Source organism: Mus caroli, chromosome 5, assembly GCF_900094665.2.
Source record: "Mus caroli chromosome 5, CAROLI_EIJ_v1.1, whole genome shotgun sequence".
Classification (NCBI taxonomy): domain Eukaryota; kingdom Metazoa; phylum Chordata; class Mammalia; order Rodentia; family Muridae; genus Mus; species Mus caroli.
The window spans coordinates 131319814-131343604 of NC_034574.1; the positions used below are offsets into that span (position 1 = coordinate 131319814).

Consider the following 23791-nt stretch of genomic DNA (forward strand, 5'->3'; position numbering starts at 1 on the left):
ACAGTGATTTAATACTGTAAGTCTGAAATTGCAATGAGAACTATGTACATAAAAAGGCCATGTACCCTACCTCTTTGGTCTCTCGATGTATTTGTTTCATTATGTATATTACAAATTTTATGTACTTAAGCTAAATGCCTTCATTTGGATTTCTAAAACTATATAATACAGAATGTACTTATATTATGAGCTTGTCCACTAGATTTCAGTATAACTATCACCTTTCATTTATGTCAACCACACATGCCCCAGATTGGAGGTCAACTTATGCTGACTGGGAATGACCATCCTGCTTGTTTGTACACAACGGCTGAATACAACTTAAAATAATATTTTTTAAATCATTTATTATTTCCAATTAACACTCAAATAATATGATCAGAATACTTTTACATTTTAGGATTTTAATACAGTCCAAATGAGAGTATGTTGTATTTCACCGTTCATTCTTTTTCAGCTTCCCCAACTTCTGCTTGTCTGTGATGGCCAAGATGCAGGGACCTGATGCAATAAATTTTGAAATTTCACATTACCATCATTTCTCTTGATGTCAAGAGATTTGCCATCCCTTCACTGAGCTGTAAAATCAAATCTTTCATTTGCTCATTTTTTTTTTTTTGTGACACACTGATGGGGTATTTAGAACATGAACATAGCATCCAGTAACTCCAGAAATTTTCATTAATTTTTTTTATGCCTTAAAATTGTATGGGTGGGCATAGTAGCACATACATTTAATCTAAGCATTCACAAAGCTAAGGCAAGATAAGGAGGACTTTGCTATTAGCCAAGGCATTTGTGCCAAGACCTGATCTGCAAACTGAAGTTAGGGAGACTAAAAAAAAAAAAAAAAAGGGTGATAAAAAGAAATGTTCTTCCTGTCCTTCCCAGGAAAGCATTCTGGACTAGCTGAAAATATCTCCAGAATTACTTGTAACTTACAACAGTTGTTAAGAATAAAATACAAAGGCAGGAGAGATGGCTCAGAGAGTAAAGATGGTTTCTGCCAAGCCTGATAGCCTGTGTTTGACACTAAGAACCCACCAGGTAGAAGAGAACTGACCTTGCGATTTGTCCTCTGACCTTGATTATGTGCTGTGGAGTGCATGCACAGATAAAGCCTTTAAGGCCATAATATGTGTAATTTATATCAAAGACAGGTTACAATAATAGCAGCCAAACACTCTGTCACTGAGCTACATCCACAACCCTAACTGCCTAAATTCAAGTGGACTCTTATGAGTGATGCTCAGGGTCACGTAATTTCCACGAAGTTCCACACGTTTCCACATAATTCACACAAATAGGACTCTTATAGCATCTTTGATTCAAATGGAAGTGAGGTATAGCAACATTTAACCCGATTTGTATTGTCCTTTGTCCCCTTTATATGGTTTGTGAAGTTCAGATTGTCAGATTCTTACTTTTAATCATCTTAAAAAAAAAAGTCCTCATGTACCCCAGGCTAGGTTTGAATTGCTCTGTAGCAAAGGTTAGACTACAACTCCTCACCTCTTTCTTCCCCCTGCCGAGTATTAAGATTATAGGCATGTCCCCAAACACCCAACAATGAGTTCCAAGTTCTCTTCAGAGTTTGGGGCACTCCTCACTTTCGCTGGTTTCACGCCACTGGGTTCTGGTAGTCAGGAGAACCTCAAGTAGAAAACTTTGCCCTATTTGTTCTTAAACCACGGTGTCTTCCTCTATTGCCTGAGTGCAAGTGATCCTCTACCATAAACATCTGTCTTATCTTGGGTTAATGTACCCGGCTAAATTATCTGCCACAGTCAATTGTGAGTTCTTTGATAAACAAACAAAGATCAAGGTTTTCCTTCACTGTTTATTCATTTGGTTTAATCCCTTGTATAAGTGGTCCAATGTACAGTAAGATCTGACTTTTGGATAAGTGTTTTCCAATCACAGGGTCCCCTTACCTGTAAGAAGAATGTTTAAGTAAAGTTTGTTTTCTGGTGGAAAGCTTTCTTGCACTCTTCATATTCATAATACATTGTCTGATGTGGAGCAGCATCACTCAGAAAAAAGTTGTTGGACTGTTTGCGAGTCTCAGAGGCTTTCTTCATAGTGTGAATCTTCTGATGCCGCTTCAGGTTTGACTTATCATAGAAAGCTTTCCTACACTCCTTACATTCATACGGTTTCTCACCTGTATGAGTTCGCTGATGTACAATGAGGTGTGAAGTGCAGTAAAAAGCTTTCTGACATAATTGACATTCATAGCGTTTGTCACCTGTGTGAGTTCTCTGGTGTCGAGTCAGGCCTGACTTACGGTAGAAGGTCTTCATACACTGCTTACATTCGTAAGGTTTCTCACCTGTATGAGTTCTCCAATGATGACTGAAACTTGACTTACAGATAAATGACTTCCTACATACTGTACATTCGTAAGGTTTCTCACCCGTGTGAGTTCTCTGATGGACAGTTAAATAGGACTTGGTGGAGAAGGCTTTCCCACATTCTGCACACTCATAGGGCTTCTCACCTGTATGAATTCTCTGATGTAGAGTAAGTTGGGGCTTTTGGCAAAAAGCTTTCCCACATTCCTTACATTCATATGGCTTCTCACCTGTATGAATTCTCTGATGGTCAGTAAGCTCTGATTTACGATAGAAAGCTTTCCTGCATTCAAAACATATATATGGTCTCTCACCTGTATGAACTCTCTGATGCTGAGTGAGGTGTGACTTCTGGCAGAAAGCTTTACTACATTCTGTACATTCATAGGGCTTCTCACCAGTGTGAGTGCTCTGATGTCTATTGAAGCTGGTTTTCCAATAAAAGCACTTGCCACATATTTTACATTCATAGGTTTTTTTCCCTCTGCGGATTTTCTGATGAAGACTCACGTCTGACTGCTGAGAAAACTCATATTCCTTCTGGATAAAGAATTTTTCATGCTGCCCCTTATGTTTTGGAAGGTATGATTCAATAATAAAAGGGCTCTCAAAGTCACTGCATTTGTAATGCTTCTCTCCCATGTGCATGGGCTCATTTTCATTAAGGTCAGACTTGCTACAGTTTCTCTCTGATACATTACATTCAAAAGATTTCACCCTTATCTGAGCCATCTCTTTGTCAATAAATGCTGGATCACCTAAGGATTTTGCATATTCACTGAACTTATGAGTAAGTAATACTGCTTTTGTGCTGAAGGATTTCCCTGGTATCAGACTTTGAAAGTAACTCTGTGAATTTTGAAACTTGTATAGACTAACATGCTCAGGGTGTTTGACAGATTTTGCAGTTCCATTAAGATCATCAGGTTCTTCTCCAACTTCTATCTCATCAGCATCAGTATGGAGATACACGTCCTTCCACAGAATAAACTTTCTAGGACTCATTCCTAGTGAGTTCTCATTCTTTACAGTCTGATTTGAAATACGGTTTGTGCTCACACTGCAAGTATTCCCTATTCCAGCCAACTCCTTTGGTGTATCACTGTTGGGGGCAACTTGCCACACATGTCTTGCTTTGGTATCTGGACTGGTCTTATTCAGGGTACTCATATTCTGGAAATCTAAAATGATAGTTAAGACATATTAATAAGCACAAACTGGACTATCTTAGGATAACACACACACACACACACACATACACCACACAAATTCTTCATCTATGCTTTACCCATCTATTTGCTTTTAAATCATTTTACCAAGAACGAAAAATCTAAAAAGTTGTTAGATTGCTTACCAAAATGACATGAATTTTCCTTTACCTAACTCAATGTCATACGTGACTTCTAAGTTTAGCATACTAATATGTATTGTGTTTTTATCTATGTATACCATTGAATAGTGTCTTGGTTTTGTATGTGTACACGATGTACACTGATGATGCTCATCTCTACTTTCTCGCCCAGACCTGTAGGCGCTCTTCCTCCATCCACACGCTCCCCTTCTACTTTTCTGTAGACTCTCTCCCTCCTCCGTCCACACACTCCCCTTCTACTTTTCTGTAGGCGCTCTCCCTCTGTCCACACGCTCCCCTTCTACTTTTCTGCTCCCCTTCTACTTTTCTGAGTTTACTTCGTCCTAGGAGATTTAACTCCCATACTTTTACGAGCCACTGATCACGCAAAACTGTTCAAACACATATTTGTTTCTTTAATTTCTCTGGCTATTGGGTTTTAGCATTTTCGGTTTTGATTCTAAAAGATTAAAGAAATTATTTTCAATGTTTTTTTGTTTATTAGAGCTAGCTTTACAACTTCAAATTTCATTTGTTTTAGACAAAGCTTAGATGTGTATTTCACAGCCACTGGGACAGTATACACTAAGAAGTCTCTGTAGGCTCATTCATTGATGCACACTACTGTTTAACTATAAACTTTCCCTGTGAAATCTTGTTCCTGAGTTAGCTGTTGATGATAATAAACTATTTTAGCTACTTAACTCCCGTAGTTCATTCATGAGAGTGGCTGTCGCCTCAGTCAGATGTCTTTGTTACGTTGTTGGTGATGTACATTATTCACTCCAAGGATGCTAATGCTCTATCCAGAACTTGTCTTCTTTTTTTTTTTTTTAATGGACCCCAGACACCAAAATTTCGTGCATAAGAATTTGGAATAATTATATTTTAATGGATTGGTTCCTTTATAAATATTCGGTCTATTTCTTTATCCCATCTAAATTAATCTGGTATGAAGTTGGCTTACTGAGGAGTACCTTTACAGTAAAAATAATTCATAAATATATGAAAATAATTTGTTTCAAAAAATATTATTCATATTTTAAATTCGTAAGTACTTTGGCCAGTAAGAGGAGATGCTACATACAGCAAGTAACATCTTAGTTTTTATTCCATCTAGCCATCTGCTTTAAATTTAAGAAGACTTAAATTTAGGATTCTTATTGGAAGATACTAATTAAATCTTTATCTGAGCCGGGCGTAGTGGCGCGCACACACCTTTAATCCCAGCACTCAGGAGGCAGGAGGATTTCTGAGTTGGAGGTCAGCCTGGTCTACAAAGTGAGTTCCAGGCCAGCCAGGGCTGCACAGAGAAACCCTGTCTCGAAAAAGGAAAAAAAAAAAAATCTTTATCTTAAAGGGTCTTCTAGTTTGTTAAATTAATAATGGTGAAAGCATGTCTATACCCTCTGTGATGTATGATTATTTCTTGATTCCATGTCCACAGTGTCTCAGTCTCAAAAACTGAATGACTACCACCTCAAGTACCTCTCTCAAGTTGGATTCTGGGTATGGCACTTCAAGGTAAAGGAACAATCTAAGTGGTTTCTCCTCCAATGCTAGTCTGTAATGAAGTCACTTTCCGACAAGGAACACTCAACTGGATTTAGCCTTTTTGACAACTGTGGGTTTCTCCTCTATCCAGTTGTCCCTAGGGCTGCCTACATTCTCCAGACTTAGCCTGTGCTTACTGCTTTGGGTTTTCTCTGCACAGGGAGATAATTATAGGCTACTTAGTGCATGCATGCATGCAAGTGTGTGCATTACAGTTCTGGGGGGGGGGGGGTGTCCATGGATGGGCATGCACAAATACATTATAGTTTTGTTTTCTTCTTTTTTAGTTGCCCTAAAGACTTGGAATAGTTTGTCCTTTGCTACCTTCTCTCTTTGTGTCCAGAGAATCATAAAGCACTCGGAACCTACTGCTTTACTCTAGAACACTCTAACGCCATTCTCTCAGATTTCACCTGTAACTGCAGCAATACCTATAATTTAATACTAGCCTTAAGTGACTCATTCATAAATTTGTATCTCTGCTATTAATATCCATGACTAAGGTTTTGGTAGATAGCTACCTGCATATTATGTAGTAAACTTGAAAAATACTCATCTCATAGTTTAATTACATAAATAAAATAAATGCCTATCTACTGCTACACAACTCAGTTTATTAGACTTTTCCTAAAATAAAACAATATGTTCTTTCTCTAAGATTCATATAGGGAAATGAATTTATAGTAAATCAAAAAAATAACATATTGATGGTTTGTATATGCTTGGCCAAGAGAGTGGCACTATTAGGAGGTGTGGCCTTGTTGGAGTAGGTGTGTCACTGTGGGCTTGAGCTTACGACCTTCATCCTAGCTGCCTTGAAGGCAGTCTTCTACTAGCAGCCTTCAGATGAAGATGGAGAACTCTCAGCTCATCCAGTGCCATGCCTACCTAGAAGCTGCCATGTTCCCACCTTGATGATAAAGACTGAACCTCTGAACCTGTAAGCCAGCTCCAATTAAAGGTTGTCCTTATGAGTTGTCTTGGTCATGGTGTCTGTTCACAGCAGTCAAACCCTAACTAAGTCAGACAGTGTATTAGACAAATGTCTTAATCATGAGATTAGCCATCTTTAGGACTGGGACATGGAGATAGATTATTACTGTATCTGATTAGTTCTCGTCATCTTAATCCCTAACTACAATGCACTGATGTACCTGGGACACACTGGTGTGAGGCTTCTACAATCCATGACCCAAGTCTTTGCTCCAAATTGAAGATCAGCTCAGGTTTGGTCTTGCAGTGCCCTGTAAATGGAAAATATTAGCCTTCTAAGCCAGGCAGAGAGAAGAAAGAATCTTCATTTGCGGAGACATCCCATGATGAGGACAGTTAGTTTTGATAGACAGTTATATTCCATTGTCCACTTACCCAAGAACAGCAAGTTGCTGTAGTTCTCCAGCATCACATCCCTGTAGAGAGTTCTCTGACCTTCATTCAGGTCCTGCCATTCCTGCCAGGTGAATTCCACAGCTATATCCTCAAATGACACCAACCCCTGTAATGACACATTTCTCCTGAGCTCATCATTCTATGTGGATACCTGGATAACCCAAAATTGGATCTGTATTCTGTATTATGGGAGAAAGTATTATGTTATCTATACATGAATTTAATAATTGAAGAAAATGTAATTATCCTTAATTTCCTTAAAGATGCTGAACAATCCTTATTACTAGGAATAAATGGATTAATAAAATTCTCCTCAGAAAAGCACCTAATATAGTCCAAAGACACAAGGACAAACATATTGTTGATGTATTAAAAAAAGAGGCAATGTTCTATGTACAACAGGACAGTGATGTAGAAAATAGAAAGCATATGCTACTTACAAAAGACAGAAATATCAAATGTTTTCATGGATGTGTTCTCATGAAAATGAAGTACCAGAAGTCCAATTATAACAGCACAAAGCTAAGCTAACAGAACTAGGCAGGATACTGTGTCTAAGTATGCTCATGTAATGAGTACTAATATCAGTAAATGTTCAAATCATTTATTATCCAGTGATTTTGTATTTAAGTAGTTAAAACAGTTTGATTTCAAGGACATGTTAATAGTCGACTCTATACATAAGGAACTGTCCAAGGCTGGAGAGATGGCTCATCAGTTAAGAGCACTGACTGCTCTTCCAAGGAATCCAGATTTGATTCCCTGCACCGTCATGTTACATAGACAAACACCCATATACATAAAAGTTACAGCCAATCCTGTATTGTCTTACTAAACAAAAATAACTGCTACTGCTAGCATCCACATAAAAGTAACTATTACCTATTTCCTAAATCAAGAGTCTAAGAGGAGGCATGCAATATGTAAATTAACATGAACCAAGGTAACGCTTGACTATCTACATCATTAACTCTGACCTCTGATTTAGAGGCAGTTGCTGTTATAACAAGAGGGGCTCCAACCCTTCTCAAAGTTGCACAGACAATTAGAGAGACATTCCCTTCCGTGGTGCAGCTGCTTAGGAGCTACCAGTGCTCCTATTAAGGAGCCCTAACTAACGCTCACTGAGCAGGACTTGGGTAGAATAGTTTCTTTCACCAATTCATTGGTGTGTTATCTGGGGAAATAGAATTTGATGCCTCCCTAAGAAATATTCACAACACTGCAGAGTTAACATGCTCAATCGCAAGCATTTATCACTCTCTAATGGGAACTTGCAAATCCAATGAAACAGAAACGAGGAAGACGATCATCTTCATGTACCTAATATATACCTAAAATCCTGGGCACGATTCCAAATAGGATGATTGAATAAACACACTCGATAGGCGACAAAAAGGCTGGGACTGTAGCTCAGAGGTAGCTTTCCTAGCATATGAAGCCCTGGTTTCGACACCCAGTAAAGCAAATAAATAATAACACAGCAAACTGTTTTAATTTGCTTTTGATAAAAATCAACTTTAAGAGGAAAAAAAACTTTATGACACCCTTCAGCTTAGATATTGTCCATCATCAAGGGGTACTAAGTCAAGAATTCAAATAAGAACCAGTAGGCAGAAACAACAGAGAAATGCTCCTTACTGGCTCTCTCCCTCTAGCTTAGTCAATTGTCTTTCTTATATAGCCCAGGCCAACTTGCCCACAATAGTGTCACCCACAGTGAGCTGGGACTTTTACATCAATCAGCAACCAATAAAATTCTTGACAGATATGACCACAGGTCAATCTAATAGAGGCAATTGCTCAACTGAAGTGGCCTCTTCCCAGTAATGTCAAGTTGACAAGCAAGATTAGCCATCACTGAAAATGTTCACACATAAGAATATATCCAGACAATAACAAATAAAGTCTCCTTCTTGATAGCCTAATCAGAGTGTCTTTAAGAACAAGTTAATTCTCCCTTCCTCTTATTTTCATGTCTTCAATTCTAAGGTTCAAATTGTAGCTTTGGGCATGACAGATAAACGCTCTTACACTGTGCTAGCACCCGACTTTTCCTCCTCTTTTGGATGAGGAAGTACAACCATACAGTGTTAGCACCTCACACATATTTCCTAATTTAATACTAATTACTTGCTGTAAGCCCTATCTTCACATACAGTTGGCATGTGGATTTGGATATAGGCTTCAATAGAGAGGTTATGGGGAAAAGGTCAACACTTCAACTATCATAGCTCTGATTTGCCATGGCTTTATCAGAGAAAAATACCGAAGGATCCCAACATTCACATGAGCCAACCTGGAGTCTGCCTTTGCTATCTGGGCTCACTCTGCACTGTGAATGCAAGTGATGTACAGTCTTCTAAGCAGAAGTCAGGGGTATCATCCACACGTTCACATTTTCCCTGTGTCATGAGGTTTGAGAATGTACTACACAGAGGGAAAAAAATTGTTTTTTCCTCTGGTACTCTGAGTCAGAGAAGTAAATGCTCTATGCTCTTGATGACAGATTAGTATGAGAAAAAATAATTGCTTCTGATCTTATTGGGAAATTAATCATCATAATGACAATCATCTGAAATAACAAACAGTATAAGGATGCTGTTATACCCTGTCCTAAATGCTAATTAAAACTCAACAAACATTACAAATAAGAATGGCACTTCAGCCCTACTAAGCGGTGTAACAACATAATATAAGTGCTGCATAGCATGCCCTGTGCTTACCATAGGGACTTAAAACAAAAATGACAGCAGTATATCTCAGGTAGTGGCCATTACATTTAGCAAAAGTATCCACAGTTATGACTAGACAGTGTAAGTGTGCCAGTGTATAATGGGTAAAGAGGAACAAGGAGCCAGTAGACACCTGAGGACATGCAGGACTAAAACCTAGCTAGGTTCCCATCTTTTATGCTTTAAAATAAATTAAAAGCTGCCACCTCTAGTTCAGGGTGGTGGGGAAGAAAAAAAAAGTTCATAGCAGTGAGCTAAGATGTGTAAAGTTCCAAGTTTGACACAAATTTTTAAATCCTACAATGAAAAAGATATCAAGTAAGAAAGAAGGTTAAAATTGATTGAAAATGGGAACTTCTTGGGTCAGGCTGAGGAACAAAAGCTGTCTAGAGGTGACCCAAGAGCGAGAAGATCATAGCAACAAAAGACAGACTTTATTCTGAACAGAGGAATCCTGAGAAAAGAGGAGACTTGAAGTTGAAAATGCAGTGAGATAGACAGGGCAGTGAGATAGACAGACAGGGCAGTGAGACAGACAGGGCAGTGAGACAGACAGGGCAGTGAGATAGACAGGGCAGTGAGATAGACAGACAGGGCAGTGAGATAGACAGGCAGGGCAGTGAGACAGACAGACAGGGCAGTGAGATAGACAGGGCAGTGAGATAGACAGACAGGGCAGTGAGATAGACAGGCAGGGCAGTGAGAGAGACAGGGCAGTGAGAGAGACAGGGCAGTGAGAGAGATAGACAGGGCAGTGAAAGAGATAGACAGGGCAGTGAGAAGCCAAGATGGCCAGTGGCCTCAGCTCAAGCAACAGAGTGGAAGGAGGCCACAGGCCAAAAGTGCACCAACAAGCAGGTCATGTAGCCTTGGGGAAAAGAGGCTGACAGTGGCCACCTACACAAGAGGGCACCTAGTGCAATCCATCATGGGTAGGGGAGGGTCTCATAAGGCTCCACCATTCCTTAAGAAGTATGGGCAGTATGTAAGTGTTTAATATTCCTTAGTATTGCCTCTGATTAAACTATCCTTGCAGTCAATAATCCCCTAGCCACACTCATGCTAGCAACCCTACTTAAATGCAGTGGGCCATTAAAAATATATAAAATATAAATTTAAAAATAATTTAAAACAAACAAACAAACAAGCAAACAAGAAAGAGAAGGTCTTGTTGGGAAGGAGTATTCAGTGGGAAGGGACAATGACAAAAGGACAACAGGGTGTTAATCAAAGTATACTATGCATAAGTATGAAATCGTAAAAGAATTTTTTAAAGTTGTATCATTTGTACTAAATGTTAAACTCATGATACTTTAAAAGCTTTTTTTTTTTAATCATTTGGAACAGAACAGAATGCACCCTGTACCCACTGATGGCCCAACCTGCTGCCCTACGGTCAGTAAGGAACTAACGGCACAAAGAGCTCCAACCGGAGTTGAAGTCATCTTGCAGGAATGAGACAGGCCACCTGGGTCCCAATTACCAGCCCATCACCCACCCCACAGAGAGAGGGGACCTGGGGCCCAGTGACTCAGAACAGGGTTCTGACCTGTAGACTCCAGAGCCACAAATGATCCCCACCAATTATAGACCCTGGTTCAAAACACTGACCCACACACTCACCATTTCTGGCTTCCAGGACATCGAGCGTCCTCCCTATGGAACTCCCCGCACCAGCACGTCACAGGGCAACAGAGTCTACAGCACAGCCACCTAGACCTCCAGAGTAGAGGAGACTGAGCCTAGGGACGCATCCCAGGATGGCGAGCTTCAGAGTAAAAGGCCCTAGCAAGACTGGGAAAACTTGCCCCCTACTGTTCCATCTGCCTGATTCCTCAACCCAGTGCCTTCCATTGTACAGGAGGGGCTGCCTTTGGGGCCCTAAGTAACAGCAGAGTCACCAACCCGTAAATTAATGAAACCAGCCTAACAGGTACTGTGAGTTGAACACCAATCCTACGTATACATGTCTACATTTTTTTCCATGTGACTCATCTTTCAGTTAGAGGAAATCACTACCTATAAAGTACCTACTGTTTTGCCAATATTAACAAAGAGTCATTAAAGTTTGGAATCCTGTCTATCATAGGGGGCGATAATTAGCTACACTAGGTAACAAGCCCCTGCAAAACTTTTTAAATTCAATAGGACTGGGCTGGTCCGTAATTTAGGCTAGGATCAGATGGGCTCTTTTGGGTATGTGCACTTACCTGATGGTTGAAGAGGCAGATGAGCTTCAGAGGGTCACCTGACTGTCAACTGGAACATCTTGATTCTCCTCCTCCAGTGGCCTACTGTGGTCCTCCATTCAGATAGCAGGGATCTGAAAGACAGGTGAGTGCACTCCAGGACCTCTGCAGTGCAGGCACCAGACCACGACACTTTCCCATTGACAGCCTCACAAGCAATGAGTCCCAACAGTCGGGATCCAAGGTTTAGGAAACAGAGCTGCCTTTCAATGGGACTGTCCTGGTTATAGACAGAGAACTCCTGGCAAGTTGCTGACATTCAAAGCTCACTATCATACAGCCTCCACTTGTAGATGAGGTTTCTGTACCTGTTCCAAGTCAAGGAACTCCCAACAAGTATTAGGCAGCTGGCCTAACTAATTAGACTCTAGGTTATATGAATAAAGGGGACATCAAAGTAGGAGAAGGGCCTACTGGGGTGCCTAAGGGGAGCAGGGGTAACTTGATTAAGACACTCTGTATCCATGTATGAAACTGTTAGAGAATCAATAAAAAATACCACTGTTTGTATTGTGGTAAAGGTGTGTAACCTTTAATGGCTAAGCTCTCCAGTCCTTAAAAACAAAAAAATGTTAAACCTTGGAGTCAGGACTTGAATCAATGCAACCTGACAACCAAAACCAAGGGTCACCACTAAACAACAAGACTCCTCCGGTCATTGATCTGGTCCTTCTCAGTCCTCGATAAAGGACACTTATTCTAATAACAGAACCCAAGAAATCAAGGAGCCACAGTTTGTTTCTGACTTCTCATCTCAGGAGAAATCTGCAAACACGGCTAATGCGCCCATAGGCACACCAATTATTATTTTCTTCACTTTTAGTACTTATAGGTCACTTATGATTTCTGTAGATAAATACAAATCACTGTGCATGGAACACCTTACTGTGAAAGTGACCCAAAGACATGATTCTAGAAAGCATTTCGTCTTGTTGGAATGTGGAGAAAGATACAGCTGAGTATCCTGGATTTGTTCTGTCCCTTTCACTAAGCAAAGCTGTTCTCAAACACCTGACATTGATCCTGCAACATAACCAATACATGTAGCACATTGAAAATGTTTCTAGAACCCTGAACTCCCATTCCTAACCCCCAGAAAAACTTAAAATCTCCAAAATTCAAGTTGCAAAGAGCCAATGAAATATGAATCGCTATACTGGCCCACTTAGAAATGAATACTCTTTAATGTTCTTCAGGTGTATGCAATGTGAGGGCAGGGCCAAACCCGTGACTTTTTAAACCATCATCTTTTGTTGACTTCTCTGTAAGTCAGTCTTAGGTAATATAAAAATCTTAGGGCTCGAGAACTGGCTCAATATTTAAGAATACTTGATGGTCTTCCAGAGGACCCAAGTTCAGTTCCCAGGTGTCTCACAACTTGTTACAGCCACTGCAGGGGATCCAGTGCCCTCTTCTGGCCTCCAAGCTACTGCATGCTAATGGCAGACAATCACACAAATAAACATATTTACATATAAGTAAAATAATCTACTACTTACTAAGTTGTGGTGTTTTGGGCTTTACCTATGTTTTCTAAATAATATCATTTGCTCAACTTGGCAATGAGTTTGTTCTTGATTGAACTGAATTCCAGACGTGGCCTACTGTGCATAAAGATGCCCCAAGGATGAGCCCATAAATAACTTAAAATACAATTGAACTTTTGAGGACATGTGTAAACATGACCAGCATTAAAACAAAACTGTTATTCTCAGATACTTTGGTATGCAAATAGTTAACAAGTATTCCATTTTGTTGCTATATGGTAATATGCATGCTGAAACACATTAACAGAGCATTCATGTAAAACTCAATGACTTTTCCCACAATGTTCAGGAGTCAAATGATTTGTTTTCCTTTCTGTTTTTGTGATGTGTTCACAAACAGAAAAAAAAAAAATTTAAGTTCTTGAGAGTGTACTTTTCTCTAGTACTCTAGAAATGGAAAAAAAAAAAAACCACTACATTATACAATACTGCATATTTGAAATGTACAATGAATAACAGTTAACATAATGGAAACTGGAAGTTGGTATTTGAGAAAATAGGCAAAAAGGTAAATATAGGGGCAGGGAACGCTTATAAAGAATGTGGAGGGGCGGGGCTGGCATTCAGGATTCTGGATTTGAGACTGGATGCCCAACCATCTATAAAAATTAGAGGAAACCAGCAGGCTCATAAGAAGGAAGAAGAAACTAAGTATCCGGTGGGCCACACTCACTCTCGTGGAAAAAGCCTCACAGACGGAATAGAAAAGAACCCAACACAACACTACCTGCAGGACCCAAGCAGCCTTCCCCGAGTAGCCCAGAGCCCGCTGAAGTCACCGCATCCGGAGGGACAGGACGCCCGGGCTCGAGCAGCCCACAGCCCAGGGGATCCGGCGCGAACGCCCGCGAGGCCTGACTGCAGACCCCGTTCCGCAACAGCGCGCCCAGCTCCCGCGCCATCACCTCCGGACACCACACGCACACTCACCAAGTCCACTTCTGGGAGACGCTGGTGTCCTCCCACCATCGTCCAGCACCCACAGCGTCACTACGCCAACAAAGCTGCGCAGGAGGCTCCTGGGCAGGAACACCGAGCCCAAGATGGCGGCTCCCAGACAAAGGACCGGTGACAGCCAAAGCCCGCCCCCCGCCCTCCCTCTGTGTGTCTGATTGGACACGTCTCAACTCAGTGCCTCCGATTGGACAGGGCTCCGGGCCCTGCCCCTTGAGTGACAGTAGATGGCGCCAACGCACAGCTGTAGGAGCTCAGAACGACAGGTTCTTGGCTGCAGCTAATTTTAAGACAGAGGGTTTCTTGTGAAACTCAGCATATTCCTTATATTCCTTATATTCCTGTACCTAAAATCACATAAACTTGTGGCATGATTTTACACATACACACAAAGCTTGCTATGTACAGTGTCTGCCTCCAGAATTTATAGCGAATAGGCTAGGTCACATGGTTTGCTCAAAAGAATGGGATCTGGATTCTATTTCAGGCTTTTACCTAGAGTCTTTTTTTCTGGTACAGCTGTGACGGTCTGGACTTTCTAAAATGTACTAGAAAAGAATTCAAGGCAGAAATTATATACTGTCTTAAGTATGTGACTTTTTGTGATGAAAATAATTAAGATTTTTTTTCCTTTGAGTGATACTGGAGTATATGGGGTTTATCTTTTAAATTATTTTAAATATATTTACATCCTTTCTTTCTTTTCTTTCCTCTCTCCAACTCTTACCATGTCTTCTTCCTCCAAACCCTTTCATATCCCCTCCCTCTCTCCATCTCAAATTCATGGTCTCTTCTATATTAACCTAATGAGTTATTTTACCATTTCTTCTATGTTTATAATTTCAGGGCCGCTCACTTGATTTTGAACAATAAAGTTGCACACCGTGACCAAGACAATTCTTATAAAAGAAAGCATTTAACTGGGGGAGGGGGGATAGGAGGGGTTGCTGACAGTTTCAGAGGTTAGTCTGTGATTATTGTTATCACAATTGTGGGAAGCATGGTGAAGTACATGGTGCTGAAGTGGTAGCTGAGAGCTACATCCTGATCCACACATGGAAAGGAAGAGAAAGAGCCTGGACTTGGTATCTCTTCACAGAAATAAAACAGACTTCTGTTTGAATGACTTAGCAAACTCACAAAGCTCCTTTGTAGTGTAGCATACTTCCTCGAGGACTATACTTTCTACCTCCCCTCCAGGGGCCTGCTTTGCCTTGAGTCTGCTTTTAGATCTAGAGGCAACTATTGGTGAGCCTTGAGTATTGTCATGACCTCAGTATTGTCTTGCCTGGCATTTTCTTTAGAGAAAAATCACTGCTGTTTTACCAAACAATGAAGGGCGTGTATCCAACCTTATGTGACTGTAATATAAATTACATAAGCAAACTGTCATGTGCTATTTCAAGTGTTTTAAAAGCAGACTCGGGCAGCGAGAAGGCCCTCCTCCCTGTTCTCCTCCCCAAACTCCCCGTCCTGAGTCAGGCTGACTTGACAGCTCTGTAACAAGGAGAGCAAAGAAGACAAAACAAAGCAAAACAAAACACAAGCATGCTAGACTATTGAGCACAGTGCATCAATAGCAACCGCTAAAAGATAAACTACTTTCAACAAACATTACTATTGTTCATACTGTGGTAAAAACCCCTGCATTCGGAAGGAGAAGCCAGGAAAAGATTCATGGTGGAAAAGATTATAATCAGGAACCCCAGGTGACTGCCTTGATGCCCCCTGATCAACTCCTGCTGCATGACTGTAAACACTACCAATTTCTCATTTTGTCACTTTGGTGCCTGCGTGTGTGTGTGTGTGTGTGTGTGTGTGTGTGTGTGTGTACATACATGTGTTTGTGTAAGTGTATGCAGACATGTACATGAAGGTGCCCCGAAGGCCAGAAGAGAGCATCCGATCCCTTGGAACTGAAGTTACAGATGGTTTTGAGTCACCTGATATGGGTGCTGGATCTGAACTCTGGTCCTCAGGGCTGAACGTTAAATGTTCTTAAGCCATTTCTCCAGCCTGCTTGCTCTCTTAGTCAGGTTCCTCCAGTTGTCCTTACTGGGTATTGTAAACTCTGGTTTTAATGTTTTGCTCTCTATCTGCTGGTTCTGTCAATCAACAACATGCAATTTATCCTTTTACTTTTTTTTGCTTGCTATATACTCCGTAAACACATTTATTCAAAACCACAGATCATTCCCTGGACTACAGAGAAAAGCAGGTTACGAGGACTTAATGATATACTGCTTACAAGTCACTTGACTAACAAAAGGCGCCAAATAGACACTGATCTCCATTTCCTCTTATTAGATGTTGCTGAGCTTACAAAAATATGTATAGAGCAGTCCCTTCTACTTCCTGAGACCAGGAAAGTCATAGCTCTCAAAAGGATTTTGTAGCCGTTCTGAGTGGAGGCAAGCTAGAATCTAAATACATTTGAAAATCTTGTCCCTATAGCACATAAAAGTCATTAAGTTTTCACTGGTCAGATTATAAAGATATTTTAGGTGCAATGGGTCATTGCAATCAACATCACGTGTATTCATTGATTTCAAGTCAGGGTTTAGATATGCATCCCAAGATGCCATAAAACTCATCCTGTAGCCAAGATGACCTTGAGATTGCAATTTCCCTGACTCTGTCTTTCAAGTGCTAAGGAGTACATACAGGCACGCGCCACCAAGGTTGACTTTGCCTGCAATTTTTAATCTGAATACAAGAAAACTTTTACAAGTCTCTTTCCATTTTGAAGGCAAAGCTAATGAGAGCAGATTTCAGAAATTGTAGGATGATTTTGAAAACGGACATCTTCCCATTTGTTTATTTGACTAAATACATGTACACATACTTAACTCATAATCACGTATGACTTTATGTACAGAATTAAAAGCAAATGTGAGCTGTGGTCCAGAGAGGACTTTAGCAGGCTAAAAGCAACGTGTATGGACCTGAAGGCATAAGGTTTTAACAGAGGCTGAAGTCTTTGTGCATTTACGCGACAGGACTCATGGCTACCCCATAGCTGGAGAAGACCGAGGGTCAGGCCTCCTATAGAAGTCCAAACTTGGAGACATGACAGGAGCCAGAGTCCCCAACAGCTGCAGCTAAGAACCTGTTAACCTGGGCTCCTTCAGCTGTGAGCTGGAGCCAACTACTGTCTCTCAGAGGTCAGAGAACCTGAAGCTCTGTCCAATCGGAGGCCCTGGCCTCAAGCCGTGCCCAATCAGACACACAAACGGAGGGTGGGGGCGGGCTTTGGCTGTCGCCCAGCCTTTGTCTGGGACCCTCCATATTGGAATCGCTGTTTGCTGCTAGGGAAGCTGTTGCTCAGCTTCGGTGGCGCGGTGACGCTGTAAGTGCTGGGCGATGGTAAGAAGACGCCAGCGTCCCCCAGAAGTGGACATGGTGAGTGTACGTGTGGCGCCTGGAGGTGACAGTGCGCGTGCGGGAAGCGCTGTGGCAGAGCAGGGTCTGCGGTGAGGCCTCGTGGGCAGCTGATCTGGATCCCCTGGGCTGTGGGGTTGCTGGAGCCTGGGCGTCCTGTCCTTCTACCTAAGGGTTCTGGCGCCTTCTCTGAGCAGCTCTGCTCTGGCTGCCTGTTTGCTCCGGATCATGCGTGGCGAGGACTTGGTGGATCATCAGGGGAGAGTCTCTGAATGTGACGGTCATTCACGAAAGGAACTATGTTTTCTAGAATCCCCAGTCCCTTCGTTCTCTCCGTAGCCCACCTAGCCCGAACTTCACAAATGAATGGGAAACAGGGTCGCAAATCCAGAACCTAGGCCAGCTCCACTGCAGTCTGACTACCTGTTCTTCCACATCCCCGCCCACACGCCCAACACGAAAATTTCCCCTTTTCCCCCCATTTTGTATGGTCCTGGGCTTACAGGTACTCTGCAGAGCGGCTGCACTGAAAGCCGCCCATTTGTTCCAAATGATATATTTTCCTTATGGCAATCTCAAACCAATATTTTTTTTTTTTTTAAAAAGTTTTGTTTTCCTCCAGGTACGAGAAAAATTGATTTTTAAGTGTGTTTGTGTGTGTGTCTCTGTGTGTGTGTGTGTGTCTGTGTGTGTGTGTGTGTGTGTGTGTGTGTGAGTCTGTGTCTGTGTGTCTGTGTGTGTCTGAGTGCATCAAATGAGGGCAGTGCCAGAAAAGGGCGTGTGATTGATTCCCCTGAAGTGAGGTTACAGCAGGCTGTGAGTTTCCCCGATGCGGATGCTGGGAACCAAGCCCCGGGTCCCCTGGAAGAGCAGCAATTGCTCTTAACTGCTGAGCTGTCTCTCTAGTCCTGAGGATGTTCGTGTGTGAACATTCCAGTAAAGTAGAGAAGAACCCCTTGAGTCCTTGTTTTAAAAAAACTGTGTCTTCTGTCCTTCCCCCCCCCCCCCCGACTCTAGGCCAGGACAACTTATGAGAACAACTTTGTCTACTTCCCCCATAGGAACTGTGAGATGTCCTCATCCCCACCTCCATGTCTTTTCCAGGTAGTAGGTTTCTGAAGTGCCCGAACCCAAATGCTTATAATCGTCCCGTCCCAGGTCTCTTGGAGTATTTAGCAATACTGAGTAGACCTGAAATGTGGGGTGAACTGTGGAAGAGTGTGAAGGAAGTGCCAAGGCCCCATAAGGCTGCCGAGAGGTCCACTGCTGCTCGTTGTGTGTGTGTGTTTTCTATCACCTAGTAGTTAAATTTCTAATTAATTAGTAATTCTATTTTTATCTGTTATACTGATATGTCTGTGTTGCTCTTCACGATACAATCCTTTGATCCATGTACATCCATCGATAGATGATTTTTGGAGCCTTGGGGCCCTTGGACAATTTTATCACAGTATCTGAATTACAAACTGCATGCTAGTGTCGTGTAATGATAGTTGATCTTACTGATCTTGTTCTAGGGTACTGGGTCCTCTCTTCATCTAAGAGGATTTTTGAGGTGTGGGGGTGCAGTCTCTCAGGGAAGCACCCAGATGCCCTGCTGCCAGAAGGAAAGTCCTGGTATACTGTCATCTAAAAGAAACTCTGTTGTTCCATTGTTTTGATAATATTTATTCTGTGCTGAAGCTACAGGAGGTCTGTTGTTTGGAATAGCCAGTCCCTGGTGGGATTCAAGTAGCTACTGGGGGAGCATTCAACGCCTTTTCAGGGTTCACCAACCAAGTGCTTTTGTGCCTGCCTAACATTTAGTTAGGGCTGGCTTACAGTTTCACAGGTCCATTATCATCATGGTGGAAAGCATGGAAGCATGCAGGCAGACTTGGTGCTAACGGAGCTGAAAGTACTACATCTTAATCCATAGGTAGCAGAAAGGGACTACTTCCCACTGGGCAGAGTTTGGGCATAGGAGACCTCAAAGCCTGCCTCCAATAAAGCCTCACCTCCTCCAATAAGGCCAGACGTCCTAATAGTGACACTCCCTATGGCCAAGCATTCAAACACATGCATCTTAATGGGCTAAACCTAAGTTGGATTTTGCTGGGATTCATAGCTATTTGCATAGGCCCAGTCTTTGCTGCTTCCAGCGTTCAGAGGATTAGGATTAATTAATTAAAATGGAATACAGTAAAACAGAGACACTTGTTGTGAGTATTAAAACTCACTCCAAGAGAGACTGAAGGACCTTGTTGTCGGGGGTGAGCTGGAGGACGGGGAGGGAGCTTAGGAAGTGCTGAGCATCCATTCTGGATGCCAAAGCTTTACTCTTTTATTGATTTTTTCCTACTAACCAATAATGTTTTTATAAGATTGGATTAATATATGCCTTTTGTTGCTCTTAATACAAACTTCACATCCATATAAATCCATCAGCATATTTTATTTATATTAGGATAACTTGGACTTTGTTATTACTGTACCAGTGTTATATAATATGTTACTATCATGTTAGTAGCCAATCTTATTGCTCTTTTCTAGATTAATTTCATATATACCGTGGATACATACATGCACACACACATATATTATGCATTTACACATGCATATATTGAATCTTACAGAAAATTTCCAGGGTTTCGTGCTTTTTTTTCCCTTCTAGTAAGAATTAAGCAAGTTGAAATTTTGATGCAGTAATATTATTAATTAACGTAGGAGAAAATGATTCTTATTTATAAGCTTTCAACACAAATGGTATATGAAGCTTAGTCTTTCTAAGTGCCTCTGTGGGTTTTTATTTTCCCCCGAAGTTCTGCCTATTTCCTTTACAAATTTTGTATCTAAGTGAACTATCACCTACATATAATATCGATGCAAAACTTAGCCCATGCTTCATTGTTAATCCACACATAAAAGCTCTTGGGTGTGATTGGCACCTAAATACATCCTCATTTGTCATTTCCAAGTTACACCTTCTCTTGTCTCCGTCTCCCAGGATTTCAGCTCTTTCTGTGTTTCCTGTGTTATCAGGACATACATTAATACCCGTGACAGAGAATAATTTGTCTCTGTGAAAGCCACTTCCTCCAAAAGAATAACTACTTATACTCCATCTTGAATGTGTGTTCAGTTAGTCCAGGTGTTCATTAACACTGCTTGTCTACCTCGTTATTTTGTTTTATGGGTCTTTTTTTCTCGTGTCTAAATGTGTTCTATGTTTTTTATAGTTACTGAGCATGAACATGATTACTGTATAAAACAGCTTTTCAAATCTCTTGCCTAATTTTCTTCCTAGGTCTCTATCTTTTCCTTCCCTATTAAAAGTGATTAGATGTATGTAAGACGTTTGTTTTCTCCCATGGGGCCACGTCATCCTTTTTACCCTTTGTTTTATTTCATGAGTACAATGAATTCAGTGTAGTTGAAATTATGGATATGTTTTTCTTTTTAAAACACAGATTTGTGTACAATTAAAGAAAGCACTCCATCTCCTATAGCACCTTTTGAATGTCTTAGTGTGCTTTTTGATTTATATACTTAATGTCTATGGAAATGATTTTTCACGTGGTATGAGGAAAGCTTATGCAGATATTTGCGGCCATACTGTTCCTCTGTCCTTCCTGTAGTTTTCATAGGAAAAGGAGTATTTCTCTATTGCTGTGCAGCCCAATTTCTATCATTTATGATCCAAAAGACGTGAATTTCCTGAAGGACTCTGTCTTCATATCCACAGTTCTATTAATCTTATTGCCAAGTTTATAAGCTATAGCTTTATAATATATGGAAGCACGTGACACATGAAGATGTGATGTTAATGGTAGATTCATATATGACAATGGCTCTAACATATAACTGAGGTTTGTATAAGTTTACTCCATAATGTTAACAGAATGTCAGCATCGTTTCTCATAGGCCATCTCCAGTATGATATGAGATATGAATTCAAATATATAATGCAAATTAACATTGAACTCTTCCATATTGAAGATACCTAGAATTGCTGACATTCTCTGTAATATGGTCCTTTTCGATACCCTTAACTTTTTTCTTTACTTTTGGAGTTTTGTTTTTTTGTTTTTGTTTTTGTTTTTGTTTGGTTGATTTTTTTTTTTTTTGGTTCTCCCTCCAGCCTTTTTTGAAAACTACATTTATTTACTTATTTTTGTGTGTATGAGTGAATGAATGAGTGAGGCAAACAACTATATGGATTTCAAAAGAAAAATTTCAGGAGTCATTTCTTCTTCCACTATGTGGGTCTTTGAGATCAAACTGTCTCTACCAAAGAAGCCATCTTGTCAGCCCCATCTTTTTTTTTTTAAGCAAATCGGAGATTAGGCAATGAATTCTTAGTCTCTTTGTTGTTTTACCTAATATTGTTTATCTCTAATGAAGATTGTGTGCTTCATTTTTAACACTAGGATTGGATGTATCTTCTCTCTTTTTAAGTTTATTGGCTTATAATTGACATGATTTATATATATATATTTGTTTCCTAGCATACTTATATTCATAACCCCAGAACTATAGCCAGCAGAATTAGCATACTCATGACCCCACTTTTTTTAGTGTCTTTATACAAGCCCTTCTTTTCATGTTTCCATACATCATATTTTACATAATAAACCTTTCTTTGAACAAAAGAAAAATGTGGCAAACATCAAAATTATATAGCTTAGAGAAGGACCACAAGGGACAAGTAATTATTACCACCTGTGTTTTTAAAAAATGATGCCTTTTGTAGCAGGAAAAATGTTTAGACTGGGTTAATTTAGCAGACCACCGGCTCTCACCACCCCAAAGCTAACTACAGATAGCTTATGCTAGAAGGTTGCTCACTTTGCTTTAACCCATTATGTTGATTTATATGAGGAATGTCACCCCCAGGCTGGTGTCTTTGAACATTTGGTCCTCAGTTCGTTGTGCTAGTTTGAACTTCTACAAGGTACAGCCTTGCTGGAGGAAGTACATCACTGGGCAGGCTTTGAGGATTTATAGGTTTGCCCCACTTCCTGTTCTCCCTCTGTTTCCTGTGCATGGATAAAAATGTGATCAGCTAGTTTTCTGTTTCTGCCACTGTACCATGCTTTCCGTGTTATGATGAACTCTCATTCCTCTGAAACCATAAGCCAAAATAAACTCTTCCTTCAGTTGCTTTTGGTCATGATATTTTATCATAGCACCCCCATAAAAATGGAAGGGATCAACTCCACAGAGCTGTTCTCTGTTCTCACATGGACCACGGTGCACATATGTGCATCCCTGCCCTAAATACACATAAAGAAAAAAAAATTAGTTGAAGGCCATCCTCTACTACATAGAAAGTACAAAGTCAACGTGACCTTCGTGAGACTCAGAAAAACAGCAACTACAACAAAAACAAGAGCCAGATAGAAAATGCTAAACAATCAATAAATGGGTAAATGAAATAGACACTTCTCGGTGGCACAGCTTGGTAGGCTTTTTCTATCCCATGGTGATGCAGATATAGTACAGGTTAAAGGTAGATAAAGGCAGGTTTATTAGGAAGAAGCTCCAGGGTGGGTTCACTGATCTCACAGGTGGAGGTCAGTAAAGTCATGAGTCAGGGCTAAAGCAAGAGACTTTATAGAGTTTAGGCAAGGAGTGATGGCGTGTCAGCTTGGAGCTGGGCTTGTGTCCATACATGGTCAAAAACTGAGCGAGCCCCTGGGCGGCGCTCTTGGCCGGAAGTGAAGAGATGCAGAGTGATGACATATTAGCCCAGAGTGATGACGTATTAGCCCAGAGTTTTTTTCAAATGGGACGGGGAGTTTTCTCTGTGCCGGAGGGGTTAGGAGAAGGAAGGCAGATGGGGTTTCCTAGCTTGTGTGAGGTATGACCAGGGGTTCCAGCCTAATAGTCTTTCATTCCAGAACTTGAGATGCAGAGGCAGATGGATCTCTGCCAACATGGCCTACATAGTGAGTTTCAGGACAGCCAGAATTATGTAGAGAATCTTTATCTCAGAAAAATAAATGTTCTTGAAAGAAGAAATAAAAAGTCGTCGGTAAATATCTAAAGAGTATTAAACATCCTTGAACCACTGGGAAAGTGCTGTGAGATTCCACCTCACCTACGTTAGACTACAAAGTTAGAGAACAAATGAATGCTGGTGAAGCTGAGAGCACAAGGTGGGGCTCTTATACAACACTGATGGGAATACAAACTATTCTAGCCAGTGGACACCAGTGTGGAGAGTCTCCATGGAAATACAAATTACCAGCCAGTGGACACCAGTGTGGAGAGTCTCCATGGAAATACAAATTAC

General features: G+C 40.9%; 2 protein-coding genes across 6 annotated transcripts in view; one reads left to right on the top strand and one right to left on the bottom strand.

Moving 5' to 3' along the window:
- Positions 1-327: 327 nt before the first annotated feature.
- LOC110293975 (zinc finger protein 39-like) lies at positions 328-14244 on the bottom strand. 4 transcript variants are annotated; one of them, XM_029477907.1, is made up of 7 exons: positions 14110-14232; positions 11594-11706; positions 11007-11102; positions 6628-6754; positions 6414-6503; positions 1935-3535; positions 328-501 (listed from the first exon to the last, which is right to left on the bottom strand). In XM_029477907.1, exons 3-6 carry the CDS (start codon positions 11025-11027, stop codon positions 1950-1952), a joined length of 1824 nt encoding a protein of 607 aa, XP_029333767.1. In that variant the 5' UTR covers positions 11028-11102; positions 11594-11706; positions 14110-14232; the 3' UTR covers positions 328-501; positions 1935-1949. The 4 variants fall into 4 exon arrangements, with proteins under 4 accessions (XP_029333767.1, XP_029333768.1, XP_021017556.1 ...); XM_029477908.1 differs by having other exon boundaries at positions 328-3535; positions 11007-11096; positions 14110-14244; XM_021161897.2 differs by having other exon boundaries at positions 328-3535; positions 14110-14244.
- A 3178-nt stretch (positions 14245-17422) lies between these two features.
- The window catches only part of LOC110295144 (zinc finger protein 883-like), a 28517-nt gene continuing 22148 nt past the window's right edge, over positions 17423-23791 (top strand). For both annotated transcript variants that reach the window (XM_021163619.2, XM_029476901.1), the window contains exon 1: positions 17423-17535. In XM_021163619.2, coding sequence (XP_021019278.2) covers positions 17497-17535 — 39 coding nt within the window. In that variant the 5' untranslated portion in view covers positions 17423-17496. The remainder of the gene's footprint in view (positions 17536-23791) is intronic.